This window comes from Lathamus discolor, chromosome 5, assembly GCF_037157495.1.
Source record: "Lathamus discolor isolate bLatDis1 chromosome 5, bLatDis1.hap1, whole genome shotgun sequence".
Classification (NCBI taxonomy): domain Eukaryota; kingdom Metazoa; phylum Chordata; class Aves; order Psittaciformes; family Psittacidae; genus Lathamus; species Lathamus discolor.
Genome location: NC_088888.1, coordinates 73810602 through 73827234, shown reverse-complemented (window position 1 = coordinate 73827234; position 16633 = coordinate 73810602). Strand labels below are relative to the sequence as shown.

General features: G+C 37.8%; 1 protein-coding gene across 2 annotated transcripts in view; it reads right to left on the bottom strand.

Annotated features, from left to right (window-relative positions):
* The window catches only part of UBE2J1 (ubiquitin conjugating enzyme E2 J1), a 28044-nt gene that overhangs the window by 5041 nt on the left and 6370 nt on the right, over positions 1–16633 (bottom strand). Inside the window, exons 2-7 of one of the 2 annotated variants that reach the window (XM_065681248.1) lie at positions 13936–14009; positions 12135–12266; positions 11404–11488; positions 9824–9929; positions 7302–7431; positions 2819–2950 (exon numbers count right to left, since the gene is read on the bottom strand). In XM_065681248.1, the coding sequence (XP_065537320.1) occupies positions 2819–2950; positions 7302–7431; positions 9824–9929; positions 11404–11488; positions 12135–12266; positions 13936–14009 (659 nt within the window). The remainder of the gene's footprint in view (positions 1–2818; positions 2951–7301; positions 7432–9823; positions 9930–11403; positions 11489–12134; positions 12267–13935; positions 14010–16633) is intronic. The other variant, XM_065681249.1, reaches the window with a different exon arrangement.

Sequence of the window (16633 nt, the reverse complement as noted above, 5' to 3'; positions counted from 1 at the left end):
AAAAATGTTGAGATTTGAGATTTTTAGACTAGCAAAACCTCACATGACAACTTCCACCCAATTTTAAGTCGTCTTCTGCAAAACTATACTGGAAATGTTGGTGATGAAGGCTTAACAGACTAAAAATGTTTAATAAGAGCTATGCAGTAGCCACCTTTAGCATACGATCTTTGCAGTCACTGAATATGCACTTAATGTGTCACAGTATTTCTGAAGCTCCTGAAACTGTCAGGACAGGTAGAAAACTTTGCTTCAGGGAAAATGCAGTTTGATGAGTAAGGCTTGTTCAATAAAACGAACACACATTAGATTTAACAAAAAGTTCTATTCTATAACAAAACACAAGCAAGGAATTTATGTTCAGCCTACTGAAGAATGGTAGCATTCACTGCATCATTTATGTGTGCAGGCTGTTATTTTAAAATTTTTTATCAGAATGCTGGAAGAATAATCACCTTAGAATGGATGCTTCAAAAATATAAAAACTCTAGGAACTCAGAACTATATAAATCCTCTGGGTTACTGAAGCCTCTCTCAGTTATCCTCATGATCTCAGAGATATCAAAATAAGACAGAAGGACCAGTGAAGTACTCGTTTGCCCATGTAACTCCCAGCTGAAGAACAGCTGAAGTTTGGCACAGCATGGCGTAACAGCCAACAAGAAAAATGTCTGGTTTTTAATGAATCAAAGTTGGGCCAAGTACTCCTGATTGTCATTTAAAATTGTTGCTGCAGTATTATGGAACTTAAGACACAGCTTAATAGTGATAAAAGGAAATAACTTTTTCACAATTTATCATTCAGAGCACATAATTAAAAATAAGGGCTTCTATAAATCTTGTGTATCAAAACACAGCCTCATTTGCTTACAGAAAAGTCCCTCATCAGTTCAAGATTAGTTGACTTCAGTTATACTGTTTATTTCATCACTCCTCATTATTACACTTCAGCCAGACAGTACATTAGTGCAAGACACTGCTATAGTATACTGCTGAATAACAAGTGTTTTGAGGTTTAATGTATTTCCAGGTTATCAGAAAAAAAGTCTAACCACAGTTTTTAACTCATAACTTTATAATTCTTACCAACTATCAGCTTTATTCATCAACTATAAGCACCAAGGTGGAACATCATTCCACACCAATACACTAAATGTAGGTTGTGAGAGGGTGGTAGTATTTAATATTGGGTCTACCTCTGCCATTTTTGTTCTCAAAGGGAATACATTTCAAGTTCACAAGGGCAGATTTTCTGCAGTAGCTTTTAATTAAAACACACATCTGTAGAATAAGTGGTAAACACTTTATCCAAGAAATGGAACAAATAGTTTTGATGTTGCCCTCACTCAACGCTTAAAACTTAGTTAAGGTAGAATTAGGTCTTTACAGAAGAACTAATCCAACAAACTGATTTTACACATGCGAGAAGCCAAGCTGAGTAGAAAGAATCTGAGGTTTGCATAGATACTCTTCTTTCATGCCTCCGGCCCCCTACTTTGAGAAGAGTTCTATTTACTTTCACATGAATAAGAACACAGATAGCTCAAATTCTTTAAAGCAGTCTTTCCTGTTATACAATTCTTTGTTCCACAGTGTGGCTTTACTTTTTCACTTCCTAATGGCTCCAGAAAATACCAAACACTCAAAATGTGGCGGCTCAGAAACACAGGTATTGCTTCAAACTCAGATTAACAATTATGAGCATAACAGTCTGACCCCTTAAAACATGAATCCACTTTTCACCATTTACAGTTCATCGCATTTAAATATCTTAACATAAATTTAAATGTTTAAATATCTCATTTCACTTGGGACTGTTCTGCTGAAAATGAAGTTAATCTTTAATTATTAAATCTGCATAAATGATTAAGAGACATTTCTTAGAAATTGAATTAAAAAAAAATAAAAAAATCAGCCTCTTTCCTCAAGCAGACGCCAGCAATGCCTTGGTATTTTGGTTAGTTCTACTATATTAGCCAGGATTTGTAATAAGAATAAAATAAAATGGTTTATTAAATCCTGAACAATCTGGAAAAATCCTTATTGTAGGGAAAAAGTACGCTATTAGCATGTTTATATTTCTACATAGCTAGGAAATATGCTGCAAACATGCAACAGATGGTCTGACGTTATTTGACGTGGTTTAGGTTTTTTAACCGATCTACAGCCCCATCCTCTCTAAAAAAGCCAGCTTAGCTGGGATTTGCCTGCAATTTAGCAGTGAATTTAGATTGCAGTTGCCACAGTCATAACAGCAGCTGCCTTGGCCAAGTCCCAGACCTCGGTCACTTCCAAAACCTTATGTAAGTCGTACACCTAGCAGTATTAAACCGTAAGTGTTATACCTCAAACAGTAAGAATATTTTAGATTCACTTAAGAGGTTATAAAAACCAGGAAGATAGTCTTAATTAATATTTAAGCGCTACAAATTATCACTGAAACATTTTTTTGCCTCTGGCTAAGAATTCTAGTCCAAAATCTTGTATTATGCAGATGGTAAATTGTAGTACTTCAGACACCATAATATTTTAATGAACTGTTAACCCATACATTAAAGGAACTAGTGGGAACAAGAACTGCTGAAAGAGTATTATTTGTTGTTTTAATATAAGAGAAGGAAGTAAAGAGATAACTATTTCTAAAAGTGATTCAGCATGCTATTTGCTAAAGTTTACACATATAAAAGTACACAGAAATTCTAAAAGAAAGAAGAAAGTACATACTCTTAATGAGGCCTCCAATCAGCTTAATAGTACCGACTGCATGTTCAAACTATGGCTGAACTTGCAGTGATAAAAGCTCAAAGACAGACCATACCATTGCACTTGTTGGATCCTGGAATGCTCTAGCTGCACCACCCTGCTGGGGCTCACATGCAGCAGCAGAGTGGTTCAATCCTGACGTGTTTGAGGGTCCAGCATCAGACTTCCTGGATGAATTGACTTCTGCCTACAAGGAGTACATATGTAGGCTTCAGAAACAAGATCAAAATTGCTCCAAAAAGGTTTGGCTCATTTTGGAATGTATATTTTAACGTACACAGAACATAAGACTTACTGAAATGTAATAATGAAGTATGCCAACTGCATTTCAATTACACATCAACAGGCTTAAGAAATTCTCTTTAGAAATAAACTTACGCTTGTGCATCTGTAGTCTTAAGTAACAATTTTGTTTTCATGTAACAGGCATAACATTGAAAAAACGCACAGATGTATAGAGTAAAAGAGAAAACTCTTTAAGAAGATCCAGGACATTACGCCAGAAGTAGCACCATTTTTTAAACCTTCTGTTTCTCATGTCCTTAAATGAATGCTGACTACTACTGTTACAAGTGAACAAATATATAGCCTGTTTCTCAACAGGGCTAACTAGTCCCTAGTAAGTGCTAACTTAATGTGGCTATACTGGTTCCAGTACTGCAGTTGTCTCACAGCCAGAGTGGGCACACATGCAGGGCACTACATTATGTCAGGCACGTATGCCTTAATTTCCAGTATTTAAATTTCAGCAAAAACAGAGCAAAAGAAAAAAAAACCTAACACAAACCCAAGTCTTGTAATAGTGCTTTTGTACACATTTATAAAATGTCTAATGAGCATCAATTCCCAGAATTTACATTTTATCCTTGGGAAATTTGAGACAATCAGCAGTGACATGTAGAGGATCATGAAGAAACCTCTTGTTAAAACAATACATATGCCTGCAATAATCTCTTGGGAATAGAAAAGGTCATAGCATCATAGTCCTCCACTGAAACACTTTTAAATTTATACATAAAAAAAATCATGACCGGATCAATTTTTATCAGCAGTCATTTTCCAAGTCATATATCTGGATCTCAATTTGTTATAAAGTTGACAATTCCAAATCTAACATTTGTCTTCAAATGCAGATATAAGTAGTGGTAGTAGTAGTAAGAAATACAAACAATGTATTAGAAACCAACCAGTTATGGTGATAACAAGCTGATAAGATCACAAAATAATAATATTCTTTCATGATTCTATTTTTTGTGAAATTAATACACGCCAAGAAGGGAACTTATCTCAGGAGAAGCCAAAAAATATGTCACTGAAACAACCTAGAGATTAAGTTTCAAAAACACAATCTGACGGCACTGCTTTCTTTTGCACTTGAATATTCTAACACTGGATAAAACAAGTTATGACTCAAATATGGACCAACAATGAAACAATACAGGATTATGAATAATTTAAGCTGGAATGGATCTCTAGATGTCACCTGGTCCAGCTCCCTCCTCAAAATAGAGTCATGTTCAGCTATCTCCAAAGCTGGAGATTTCACATCTTCTGATAGGCATCTGAAAAGCCACAGGGTGAGTTTTCCTTTCCAGTGGTATGTTCCCTCTCCGGAACCTGTGACCACTGCTTTTCATACTTCCGCTTTTTCCAGGAGTTCAGTCTTTATAAAGCACACACATTAAAAAAAGTGCATTTTATTTACTTTCATTTACGAAAGTACTAAGTCTAGTGTGACAGACTGAATTTGGACTAAAATTCAAGAAAATAGAGCACTTGGAAGTTCCTAAAACTGAAATATCTTTCTTTGCCACCCAGTCTCTATTTTCTTCACCTTTACCTGTGCTTGCAGAAAACTGAGCGTCCTGGGTTCAGCAGCTGCAGTTATTTTTCTCCTTCTTAGTAGCTGGTGCAGTGCTGTGGTTTTGATTTTTGGCCTGGGAACAGTGCTGATAGCACTAATGTTTTTAGTTGCTGCTCAAATGTTTGGTCTGGCCAAGGACTTTCTGAGCCTCATGCTCTGTGAGGGAGGAGGGGAGGCCAGGACACCTGACCCAAACTGACCAAAGAGGTATTCCATACCACAGCACGTCATGCCCAGGATGTAACCGAGAGTTATCCGGAAGGGCTGGGAGGACTGCAGGGTTGGACGAGGTATCGGTCGGTGCTCAGCTGGGGGGAGTGGGGCAGGTTATTGGTCGGCTGGTGCTGAGGTGTTGTATTCTTTCCCCTTGTTATTTCCTTTATCATTATCATTATTGGTGGTAGCAGTAGTGATTTGTGTTATACCTTAGTTACTGAACTGGTCTTATCTCAACCCGTGGGAGTTGCATTCTTTTCGATTCTCCTCTCTGTCCCTCCGGGAGCAGGGGGAGGGCAAGAAGGGGGGGAGTGAGTGAACGAGGTTTGTGGTTGGGTTTAAACCACAACACTGAGACAACACCGTCATCAAGGGAAAAAATAGGAAAAAAAAAATCAATATATTTAAATGTAATAATGAAGGTAAGTGGAGAATTTCATGGCAAGATACGCCTTGTGATGGCAACATGTAGGCAAACCATGTTGGTTTACAGTAATGCATATGCTATTAGTCATCTACCTTCCTTTTTTGCTTTTAAGTGGAGTGGAGCTCTCAAAGTGCAGAAAACAATTTACAAGTCAATGTAAAGCTGATTTTAAAGAAGTAATTTTCTATTCAAACAGTCAGGAAAACAAAGGTGAAGGCTCACAGAAGCAGGAAAACTATAATGAGGAAGTGTGCTTTGTTATTTTTTCCTCCTGAATTTCATATTCCTTTCTCAATAATACACAACAGTATTTTTTTAAAGTTACCATTTTGCTTAAACATGAAATGATTTCTCACAATCCTAGGATCATCTAGAAAAAGTTATGAAATCTCTTTTTCACTAGCAGCAATTGCTAGTATGTTTGCTAGTAGAAAGGTGCTCTCAAATTATACACTCAGCTATCTGATGTTAAATCTTACCCCATAAATTGACATGGAATATATCCAAATGATTCCTACTTTTTGTACTCCCTGCTAGTAATTCATATGATTAGTTTACTACAAACACATGAATGGAATGCCTTAGCCTAACATCAAACAAATAAACAATAATAAAGTCAAGCAAAGCAGAGAAGCAGGAAGCTTAAAAGAACTCAATCCCTAAAAATTAATTTGAGAAAGGGAGGGAAGGCGCAACCAGAAGACAGAACCGTTTCACCTTGTAAAAACCCCACAATGGATTGTGAAAGACTGTAGAAACCCAAGCCTTTTGTTCATTTTTCCTTTGCTTAGTGCTTGTAATTAGGATGTAGAATTAAGTATGTGGATACATGGAACACACCAATATTCTTTAGAGGTTAATGTCTCTAAGTCTGTCATTTTAAAACTGAAAAAGGTATGAAATGTAGCAATTCTTCCTAAAAAAAGAGAAATATATACTCTGATATTTCTAGAATTTCTGTGATGAATATTAACAGCTCTTAAATAAAAATGCAGTTTTTAACCCTTGTGAAAAAAGCCAGGAGCAGGCAGTCCATTGCTTTTCCAAGCAGCTTAGTGTCAAAACTGTTTCCTCATCTTTTCAAAGATTTGAGACATTTTTTCATAATCATTATTATACATAGACCCAACCACATCAACACGTCTAGATGTGAGATTGCACAGAAATATGCAGGTCCTGCTCAGTAGGAGGCTTTACTCTCATGGCACACACAAAAAAAAAGTAGTCTTTAGGACATTGTAAGGAGAACATTGGTGATAAAACGGGACATATTAGCACCCCTGACCTTAGTATCTATCCACCACCAGTGCCACACTGTGATACTATATTCCACTGTAGTTTCCTGCCCTCATGCACAGCAGTCTTCCTTAGTGGCTGATTTAACAGTTTAGTGGAAAACCCAGTGAAAAACAACCCTGTGCATGCAAGACATGCAATTTTCTAAGGCACGTATATGACTGAACAAACCTTACTTTCAGTGAAACACAAGCTACAGAACACATTTTTGGGTAACAGCAACTTCCATACCAGAGTTCAACTTTCAGTATCTTCAGCTGCAGAGTAGTTCAAAAGAATTTGCAATCATTTTTCAGTAGGAATATGTTTTATTCCTTCCATAAGCCAAAAGAAGAAAAAAAAAAATCACAAAGGAAAAAAAAAAAATTAGTTTAGCTTTGCCCAAAGTTTCCTAATACTTTTATGATAACACTAGTTCTGGAGAATTTAATTAAGTTCTCAGTGACTGAAAACAAGGAAGTAAAAGTGACATAGTTAAGCAGTTCTTACCATAGTGCTCACCACTGAAATTAAAACTAATCAATCAGTGCTTGAGATGTACAATTTATTAATTGGTACATTGCAAAAGATCCACTTCTATTTTTCCCTTTCAGACTGTCCTAAAAAAACAGATTTCCACAGAGTGACTGATGAAGGTTTATGAAATGATGAAGGTTTCTGCAATTTATAAAGCTTTTCCTCCTTTTTTTTTTAATTCTACACAACAAAGATGAAAGTTTAAAATGGTGACTTCACCTTGAAGCTAATTTGTCTGGCAAGTTCTTTAGCCTCCTTGTCCGCCTGACTTGACACTCTTCCAGATGTTAGTGGTAAGAGGGCTGTCTTCATAGATGTGCCACACATTTCACAACAGAAGTCTTGTGACCTGGCCACAAATGACATAACTCAGAATACATTGTTCTCATAATGTTCTTGGGTGCTTGTTTGAACAAACTATTTGCAAAACAACCCACAGAAAGACAAGTGGTGTCAAGAGTAATAGCTTAAAAGCACTTCCCTCACCCCCAAATCACATTATCTCGGAAAAATACGTTGAGAACTGTATCTATACATATCCTCTCATGTCATTTAGAAAAATACTTCCAATTTAATTACATATTGTCATTACCTATATTTTATTAATAATTTGTTACCATTTTAAAACTTTATATCTGCAACAAATTAAAAATGTCAATTATCAAGATCTAACTTATTATCAGAAATATTAAATTTGACCCAGGAGCTTGCACTTCAAATCCAGGAATTTGAGCTTCTGCAAGAGCATTATCTTTCCTCTCTAGCACACATAATTTATCTATAGGGCACACCACAGGCAGCTCTCCAAGCCAGTAAGAAACCACACAGCCTTGATAATACAGTATCAAAACCAACCCACTAAACTCTACACCTAAGCAGGGTTTATTAGCTTTGACTCAGTGCAATGCTAACTCGGAAGCTGCAGATTCTGATTTGCCCAGAGTACAGACAGAAAAAACTGACATATGCCTTGCAAAATAAGGTACTGGTTGCAACTTGGAATACAGTAACTTCACTTATAAGACTGCGATATGGTTTTTCAAATACCTTCTCCTCCCCAGGTCCAAGATTTAATTTAAAGATAATCACAGAATAGCTATGGTAAGGAGTGGCCTTTGGAGATCATTCAGTCCAGTTTCCTTGCTCAAAGTGGGGTCAAGCAAAACACATTGCTCAGGTCTGTTTCCAGTTGTATTTTTAATACCCCCAAGGACAGAGACTCCACCATTTCTCTGGGCAACCTGTGCTTTGACCATCTGGGCTAGTGCTTTGATCATCTTCACGGTAACAAAAACATGTTTTCTTGCACTGATTGAATTTTGTGGTTTCAGTTTGTGACCACTGCCTCTTGTCCTGCCACTGGATGCCCCTCAAAAGAGCCTGGCTCTGCCTTCTTTACATGTTACTTTCAGGTATTTGTACAGATGGATGAGATCCCCTGAGCCTCCTCTTCTCCAGGGTGAACGCTCCCAGCCCTCCTAGCCTTTCCTTGTATGAGACATGTTCCAGCTCCTCAATCACCTTCAAGCACCTGCACTAGATTAGCTCCAGTAAATCCGTATCTTCCTTGTACCCTGACCTGGACCCAGCCCCAGCCTGGATCCAGCACTCAAGATGTATTACCAGTTCTGAATACAGAGAAAACATCACATCCCTCTACCTGCTGGCAATGCTCATCCTAATGCAGCCCAGGATACCATTAGCAGCAAGGGCACATTGCTGTCTCATGACCAGCTTGGTAACCACCAGGACCCCCAGATCCTCCCCTTCCAAGTTCCTTTCCAGCTTGTTGGTTGGTGTTACCTCTCCCTAAGGGCAGAACTTTGCTCTTCTCTTCGTTGAGGCTGAGATTCCTCCAGCCCGTTGAAATTCCTCTGGATGGCAGCACAACCTTCTGGTGTCTCAGCCACTCCTCCCAGATTTGTATCATCTGCAAACTTGCTGAGGGTGCACTCTACCCAATCATCCAGGTCACTAATGACATTGAACAGCACTGGCCCAGTACTGACCCCTAGAGTACACCAGCAGCGACCAGCCTGCAGCTGGATTTTGGGCTGCTTACAACAATCCTTTGAGCTAGGCAGTTCAGCCGGTTCTTAATCCACTTTACTGTCCCCACTGACCTAGGCTGTACTTCATGATTTTCTTCTCTAAGAGCATGATAAGGAAGGCAACACCAAAAGCCCGTGTACACTAGGTTAATAATTTCATCCCAGTCACAAATTTAATTTTACGTTAAGTTCCTAAAAATCATTCAGAAGCAGCTGCTCCAGATTTTTTTATTGTTGTAGTATTATTATTGCCTTAAGGGACAGGATGCATCATTGTCTTGGTTGTTTTCTCCCCTACCTACACTTACTATCAATTTCAGCATGCTCGTTTTCCCCCCATGCTGCAATTACCACTGTATCGCAATGTTAATTACATCTCTATGCCTGAATTTCAGATGAAGCTCTAACTTTTGACTACACAATGCTGAAATGAACACAGCCCTCTGAAAGTATTTTGTTTGACTGTAAGTTCAGAGTTTGCACAATGCTCAGAAAGAAAAATCCCAAACTTATATATATATACACATATATATACACATAAAATATACAAACACACAAAGCAGAAAACTTTTTTTTATATTTGGAATAAATGCAAGAGAACAGACTGAAGTGACTTTATTTTCTACTCAATGCTTAACCCTAAAAGAAAGAACATACATAGGTACCTACATTAACGAACTCAGTACTTACTTCTTTGCAAGAGCTCTTCTTTCTTCTGGAGTATAATCCAGAGATCCTATTGCTCCTTCACCTTTGGTTGGCATAAATCCAATAATGGCTAGTAAAGCTGTTCTTACTAAAATGGGAAAACAGATACAAACAAGAGTGGAGAAACAACTATTATGTCATCTCACGCTACACTCAATATAGAAAAGTTGCAGTTCTGCCTGCAAAACTTTATTTTGTCCAAGGGCGTAATCTGAATTTCATACAAGCACCACTAGGGGTTTTGGTACATAGCAAGGCTTTGTTCATTTTTTAGACTTCTCATTATAAATGAAATGCCTTATTCTTCCATCAACCAACACAGAAAAGAAAAATTGTCACAAAAATCTTGCATCAATATAAAAATTAGAATTCCAGACTTTAAAAATGGGTTCTGAAGAAAAAATGGTAAGACAGAATTAACACATAAATTGTGGGGGAGGAGGGAAGAAAGAAGATGGGGATTCATTAGGGGTTTTTTTGTTTTGGGGCGTGTCTGTGCATGTCTGTGCGTGTCTGTGTTCACACACGTGCATTTTCTTCTATTAGACGTGAATTCTGCAACTTAGTGCTCACAAGCTCAGTGGTTTTCTCCTATGCAATGTACAGCAGAACTTGCTCCTTTTATGTCATCATGCCAGGGAAGGAGCTTACTTAAATACTAATAACAGCTCATCCAAACTGAACTGTCATCCAAAACATCTCTGACAACACCCGTCCTTCAATTTCATTTTACATAGTTATGATATTTAAGAATTCAAGACATCTTGTAAGCAGATTTAGTGTCACATGAAGATAAGTACCACAAAATAGAGATAGGATCTTTACACCCCTTATTTAGAAGACGGTCTTTTCTACTCTTTAAAAAGACCATAAGAGACTTTACAAGAGTTGAAGAGTGGTCTGATAGAAAATTTCTAAGACCTTATCAACATATTTTAAACATGCAACTGAGATCTAAAGAAGTAACTGATGTACTGTACTTGGCAAAACTAAAATTATAAACACAAAAATACTGCCTTGGATGAACTGTACCAACTCTCCATTTCTATAATAATGAAACATAAAAAAAAAAAAGCCAAATGTAGAAACATTCAGCTACTCTGAACTCAGACCATATGTCTGTCTTCCTGAGTGTCCAGAAGTACAGCATCAGAATTAAAAGCTGACCACACTTCCTCTATTCAGCTGGGTTTAGTAATTATTCAAAAGGGGGGTAATTAGGATGTAAAGTATTTTCATAAGAACAATTGAAAAAACCCACAACAAAACAAAACCAAAGAATATTTTAAGTAGTCTGAGAATACTTAATGCTTGGGCATACAAATAAATAAAAGCTTACAATTTTCCCTCAGTTTCTTAGCCCTTTCACCCCATAATTAAATCCATTCCCAAATCCTCCTATGTCACTCCTTCATGACTTTACATTTCCTGAATACTCCCATACTTTCACTCTCTCAAAATTCTTGTCCTTTTCCACCATAAATATTCTTTGTGAGATTTTTTCAGTTTAAAAAATCTAGTTGTTTGTTGGGGTTAACATTTTCCAAATAAATGTTACTTACTACTCCATGATGGTTGCCATGTTTCAGGATGATGCCCTGAGATGCTTAAACAAATTTTCTTCCCCACTTCAAACCTGCCATTGGCCTTCAAAGGAAGAAGGAGGATAAAACACACTGGAAGTTAGCTCTTGGGTTTTGGTACATATTGTAAAAATCCTGATCAAACAAATCTATATGCAAATAACACTTAAAAATTACATTACTGTCAACCTCACAAAACTGTCATTCAGCCTTCTGAACAAAGTCTGCCATCTGCCTCTATTTATGCATGAAGAAACCCTTAACTGATACCTCACATGTCCCAGTGTAACATGGTGGCTTGCCTGTTGCTCTTGTAACCCACATACAACATGCGGACAGCCTGAAAAGCTACAGCTCTATGAAACCAGGCACAAATGCAGGCCTTTGTCCCAGACTATAGGTCTGCCTTCCTACACATGACCAACGTCTCCAACAGAGACCAAGCAGGCCCATAGAGAGCACAAAAGATTAGACAATCACATCAGCAATGTCATTACTCCTGAAGAAAACTTACATTTATTAGGTTCAAAGTTACATGCAATTACAGAATACCAAAGTCACTTTGAAAGACTTCTGGTCTTAAATTGGCAGCATTAACTGTACTATGCCACCTTTCTTACAAAAATTACCTTAAATTCCAAGAATCTCCCTCTCAGACACCTACAGTTAAACCGATCATGTAAAAAGAAGAAACTAGTAAACATGCTTACCGTCAGCAAAATAATGCTGGGTGGTTTCATGGGATATTCAGGTGGTAGTACTATTCGCCCGTGATAAATCCCTCCATCAAAATCTGAATCTGGAGGGCCTCTAACAGTAAAGTGCCATTCAAAAAGATTATCCTAAAACACCCCCAACAAAGGCAGAAGACCAAAAAACAGAAAGAGAGTGTTATATCAAAGAAGTAGACAACTAAACACCATTTTCTTGAATAAGGACACGTTAAAGAAACAGTGCACAGCGTAAGTTTTAAGAAATCAAAATCAAATAAAGAGTAAGACAAGCAACGCAGTACTAAGATTCTGGTTGAGAGGATAAAATATTGTCGATTTCTGGTAATCTTCCTATACAATGGCTTTGTTGAACCCCCAAATTCATTATTCAAGCTCTTCATTCTAATTGTGTAAATTATGACAAGAGTTTTATTACCCGACAGATGGAAAACAGAGTCAACTAAGGGAAAACTAGGTCTTTGCCCCAATGAGTAATAATTTCTGGTGAACTGACGGAGGCCCACTCAAGGAAGAACATTAACAAGTCTCTCCAAGCTCCTTCCATGGCCAACCCAGCACTGGGACTTGACTAAAACCCCAGAAAATTGCCATCCTCTTTTGCCCGTCCATAAACAATTTTGAAACAGCTATTGTGCCTTACTGCACAACAGGTACACTTAGAAATTTTGAGTATCATTTTCATTGGACATGTAACTAGCTTCTCTTTGAGCACTATTTCTTTGGAATTCTGTATTTTGCTTTGTGTATCAGATCTCATGCTGCCCACACTGAATACTTAACAAGCAGAACAACTCCTACTGCTAGGACAGGAGTGCAAATGAGGCTTGCTGTCAGTAAATGAGAGCTCTCAACTAACGTTGAACACTGCTATCACAGGGCTGTGACTGCCAAGCTAGTTACAACTTTCTCAGGGATAGGAGTTGTCAACATTCCCAGTATTTCCTTTCATCTGCTGCTGTTCTCTTCCCAGCAAGTCACTGTTCTAACTCAGAAATAAGACCTTCATGTAAGTTACAAGCAATAGCATGAACTAAACCTCACATTTCTCCACAGGAAGGGGAAACACAAGGTGCAGTCAAAAAACTAGTCAATAATAAAGTACATTCTGTAGTACCTATTTGCCATATGTATACTAAGTGTGCTATGCACTTCTACGAACAGTTAAATCAAACTCTGAACTGAATACCACAGAACAGTGTTTTTTTTATTATTCCAGGGAAATTAGAAGGGGTTTCTGCTTAGCTTTTAGCCACCAGAACTTCGCTATCCTCTCAGCCCAAAAACTTAACTGGGTGCTCAGAAGACTTCAAGAAACTACTGTTTAAGTGGAATATAAGCAGTCTCTCTTATAATGCATCCAGAGTTGCTTTTTTGCAGGTGTTTTCGTATGCAAAATCCTCATAGATCACCTACGCCCAAGTGCTTTGTTAAGCAACTCAGCAACTGAGCCAGATGTCAGGTTTGGGTATAAAAAGCTTAACTTAAACATAATGCATTTATGCAGTCTCAGGAAGGAGGAAGTGGAACAAACATATTATAACTGTGCAATAAAATTACTAAGATGCAGTGTAAAACTGACATTATGCACTTTCATCAACAACCTGCAACTACAATACCATTAAAGTGGAATTCTGCTGCTAATTTTCATCATAGGCAAAAAATAGCTGAACCACGGTTAAAAGGTCTGCTAGTACTTAGATACGTACATTTTAAATACATATGCATACAGAGAACTTAGCCTAATTACAAGCTCTTGCAAACACACAGAGAAACAAACCTCCAAAGGCTGTGCATGATAATGATCTGTAGGATCCTTCAGCTCTGCAGCCTCCTTCATCAAACGTTTGACAGCTGAAAAAGAGAAAGTTTAAGACATGAAAATAAAGAAAACAAACTTACATGTTTTGCATACAAAAATATATAAACAGTTCTTGAAGAGCTCCTTTCAGCTAACTAATCTTTTCTAGCACATACCAGCTTCTGCACTGGAGTTATGATCCAAGACACAATACAAACCACTCACACTGAATAAATCTTAAGCGAGTTACACAAGCACAAAGTTATGAAAAATATGTTGCACGGTCACAGAGTTTCTCAACAATGAACACTGGAGCTAAAGTAGTTTTTCATTTACTGACACTCATAGAAAGGGTTTGTACCCAGCCTACCAGCATAAAAGTGGGCACAGGATCTTTGGCAGTGCACATCGGATTTGTCTCGAAAGAAACAGCCTTTTGACTGCATAGCTCCAAGGCTGTACCCTGGGTGTGACTGCCAGTGGCTGGCAGGCAGAAACAGAATCAAGGGTTTGCACTGAGAAGTAACAGCAGCCAAGTGGGGACATCCAGCAAGTGGGCTCCTGTCAAGTAGAATTTTAAATAGAAGCAGTTTAAAGTATGTATTTTTGTCACATATTTTTGTCTTTAATTGACAGTGATATTGTATGTATTTTTTCACAGCATTAGCTTATTATCAAGAAGCCAGACTATAGATATCTTAAGCCAGCATAGAATGCTGAAAGAATATGAAACATTATTCCACTCTCAGAGCATGAAATACAGCAAAATATATAATTTAGCTTCAGTGTAATAGAAATAACTTGCTTGTAAGAACTTTTCCGTATTAAGCAACCTAAGGTATCTTAAGAAGCACAAGTCTATGAAGAGAGACTTTACTGGGGTCTTTCAGTACTTAAGAGGGACTTCTAAGATGGAAGAGAGACTGTTTACCACAGCCTGTAGTGACAGGACATGGGGAAATGGTTTTAAACAGAAAGAGGGTAGGTTTAGACTGGACATTAGGAAGAAATTTGCCACTGTGAGAGTGATGAGGCACTGGCACAAGCTGCCCAGAGAAGCTGTGGCTGCCCCACCCCTGGCAGTGTTCAAGGCCAGGTTGGATGGGGCTTTGAGCAACCTGGTCTAGTGGAAGGTGTCCCTGTTCATGGCAGAAGGGTTGGAACTGGATGAGATTTAAGGTCCTTTCCAACCCAAACCATTCTGTGATTCTGTTTCCATGCCCCAGAATGTCAACTGACAGGATGCAAAGAACAGTCTGAACCAATAAAAGTTCATTCTGAGAATGTGTGATCCAGTGAAGAGATCATTAAACTGTTCCTTCTCTAAGCATAGCTGCAGCATTCATTAACACAGCCCCTTCTTTGGCTAGTGAAAGCTGCAACAGAATAAAAAAAACAAGCCAAACCCACCATAATTCACAAAGTCTGCCTGCAACAAGTACATGACATTCTTTTCTAAACTTCATTAAAAAGAACTTTGATGCAAAATATGGTATTTCAACCCACTTAAAATCACACTGAGTCATCTGAGCAAACATTTAGCAATGGCAATTCTGAAAAATAAGACTGGTTTGGGTCTATTCAAAATGAAGAATTATGAATTGTCAATAGTCAGAAAGTATCACTAATTCAGACAAAACAAATTTCAAATCAAGACATTCTATTTTTCATAGCCAGGTTTCAGAGACAAAATAATCGAGGTACTTTTTTATGTGGCATGACAGCATGAAAAATAACCATGCTTTCACAGGTACACTCATAGGCAACAATTTATCATAATGATCATTGAAATTACATGCTGAGGAAATTAAGCTTCTGGGCTGACTCTTGAGAGTAAAGTTTCTGTCCTGGGAGGAGGTGAAGGATCTCTCCACTGCTCTGGGGAACAAACAGAAGAACGGGTGCTACGGGTCAGAGGCTCTGCCTGACAATCTGGCTCTTATATTACACCAAACTGACCAAATTCTTCTGAAAAGCAAAATGCTACGTTAAAATTCTGAGAATCAGTTTTAAAGCCACCAGCTTCCGTAAGGATTGAGCGGTGGTGGCATAACAATTAATGAGCAAAATTTGTGTAACATATGCATGTGCGATTTTTAGATTTATTTCTTTCAAAAAATTGTTCCCTGGTCAAATCCTACTTCTTATTAAAGTTTACTTTAAGCTATCCTGAAATTTCTATTCAACACAACTGCTTCTCTTGGATAACACGGGTAGAGGTGAGGTGGGTGACACTAATCAAACCCAAGTTAGGAGGTAGCAGTTCAGCAAGGCTCAGCCCCTACTACTTCACACGAAGAGATAGCATTTTGTGCACACGAAGATGACTGCAGTGAAACAAATTCGTATTAAAGTGATATGGGTTGTGTGTGACAGCATTTTCCTCAAATGGATACCAACCATTCTACTCTACCAATTTGCAGTTCTTCTGTTTGAAAAAGGACATAATAAACAAAGGAGCCCAAACCAGCTGGCATAAAGCTGAAGATCTCTTAACCTTTCAAGGTGGCTTATCTGATCTGTGGAAAAAAAAAGAATAAAACAACCTGACAACTTTTCCTGTTTCAGCAAAAGCTTTCTAATTTTTTATTTTTTTAATGGCTGCTATTTTTTTTTTCTTAATTTTAAGTAAGATTTAGAGGTCTACGCAGGAAAAATAGAGAAAAAAAAGAGTGAT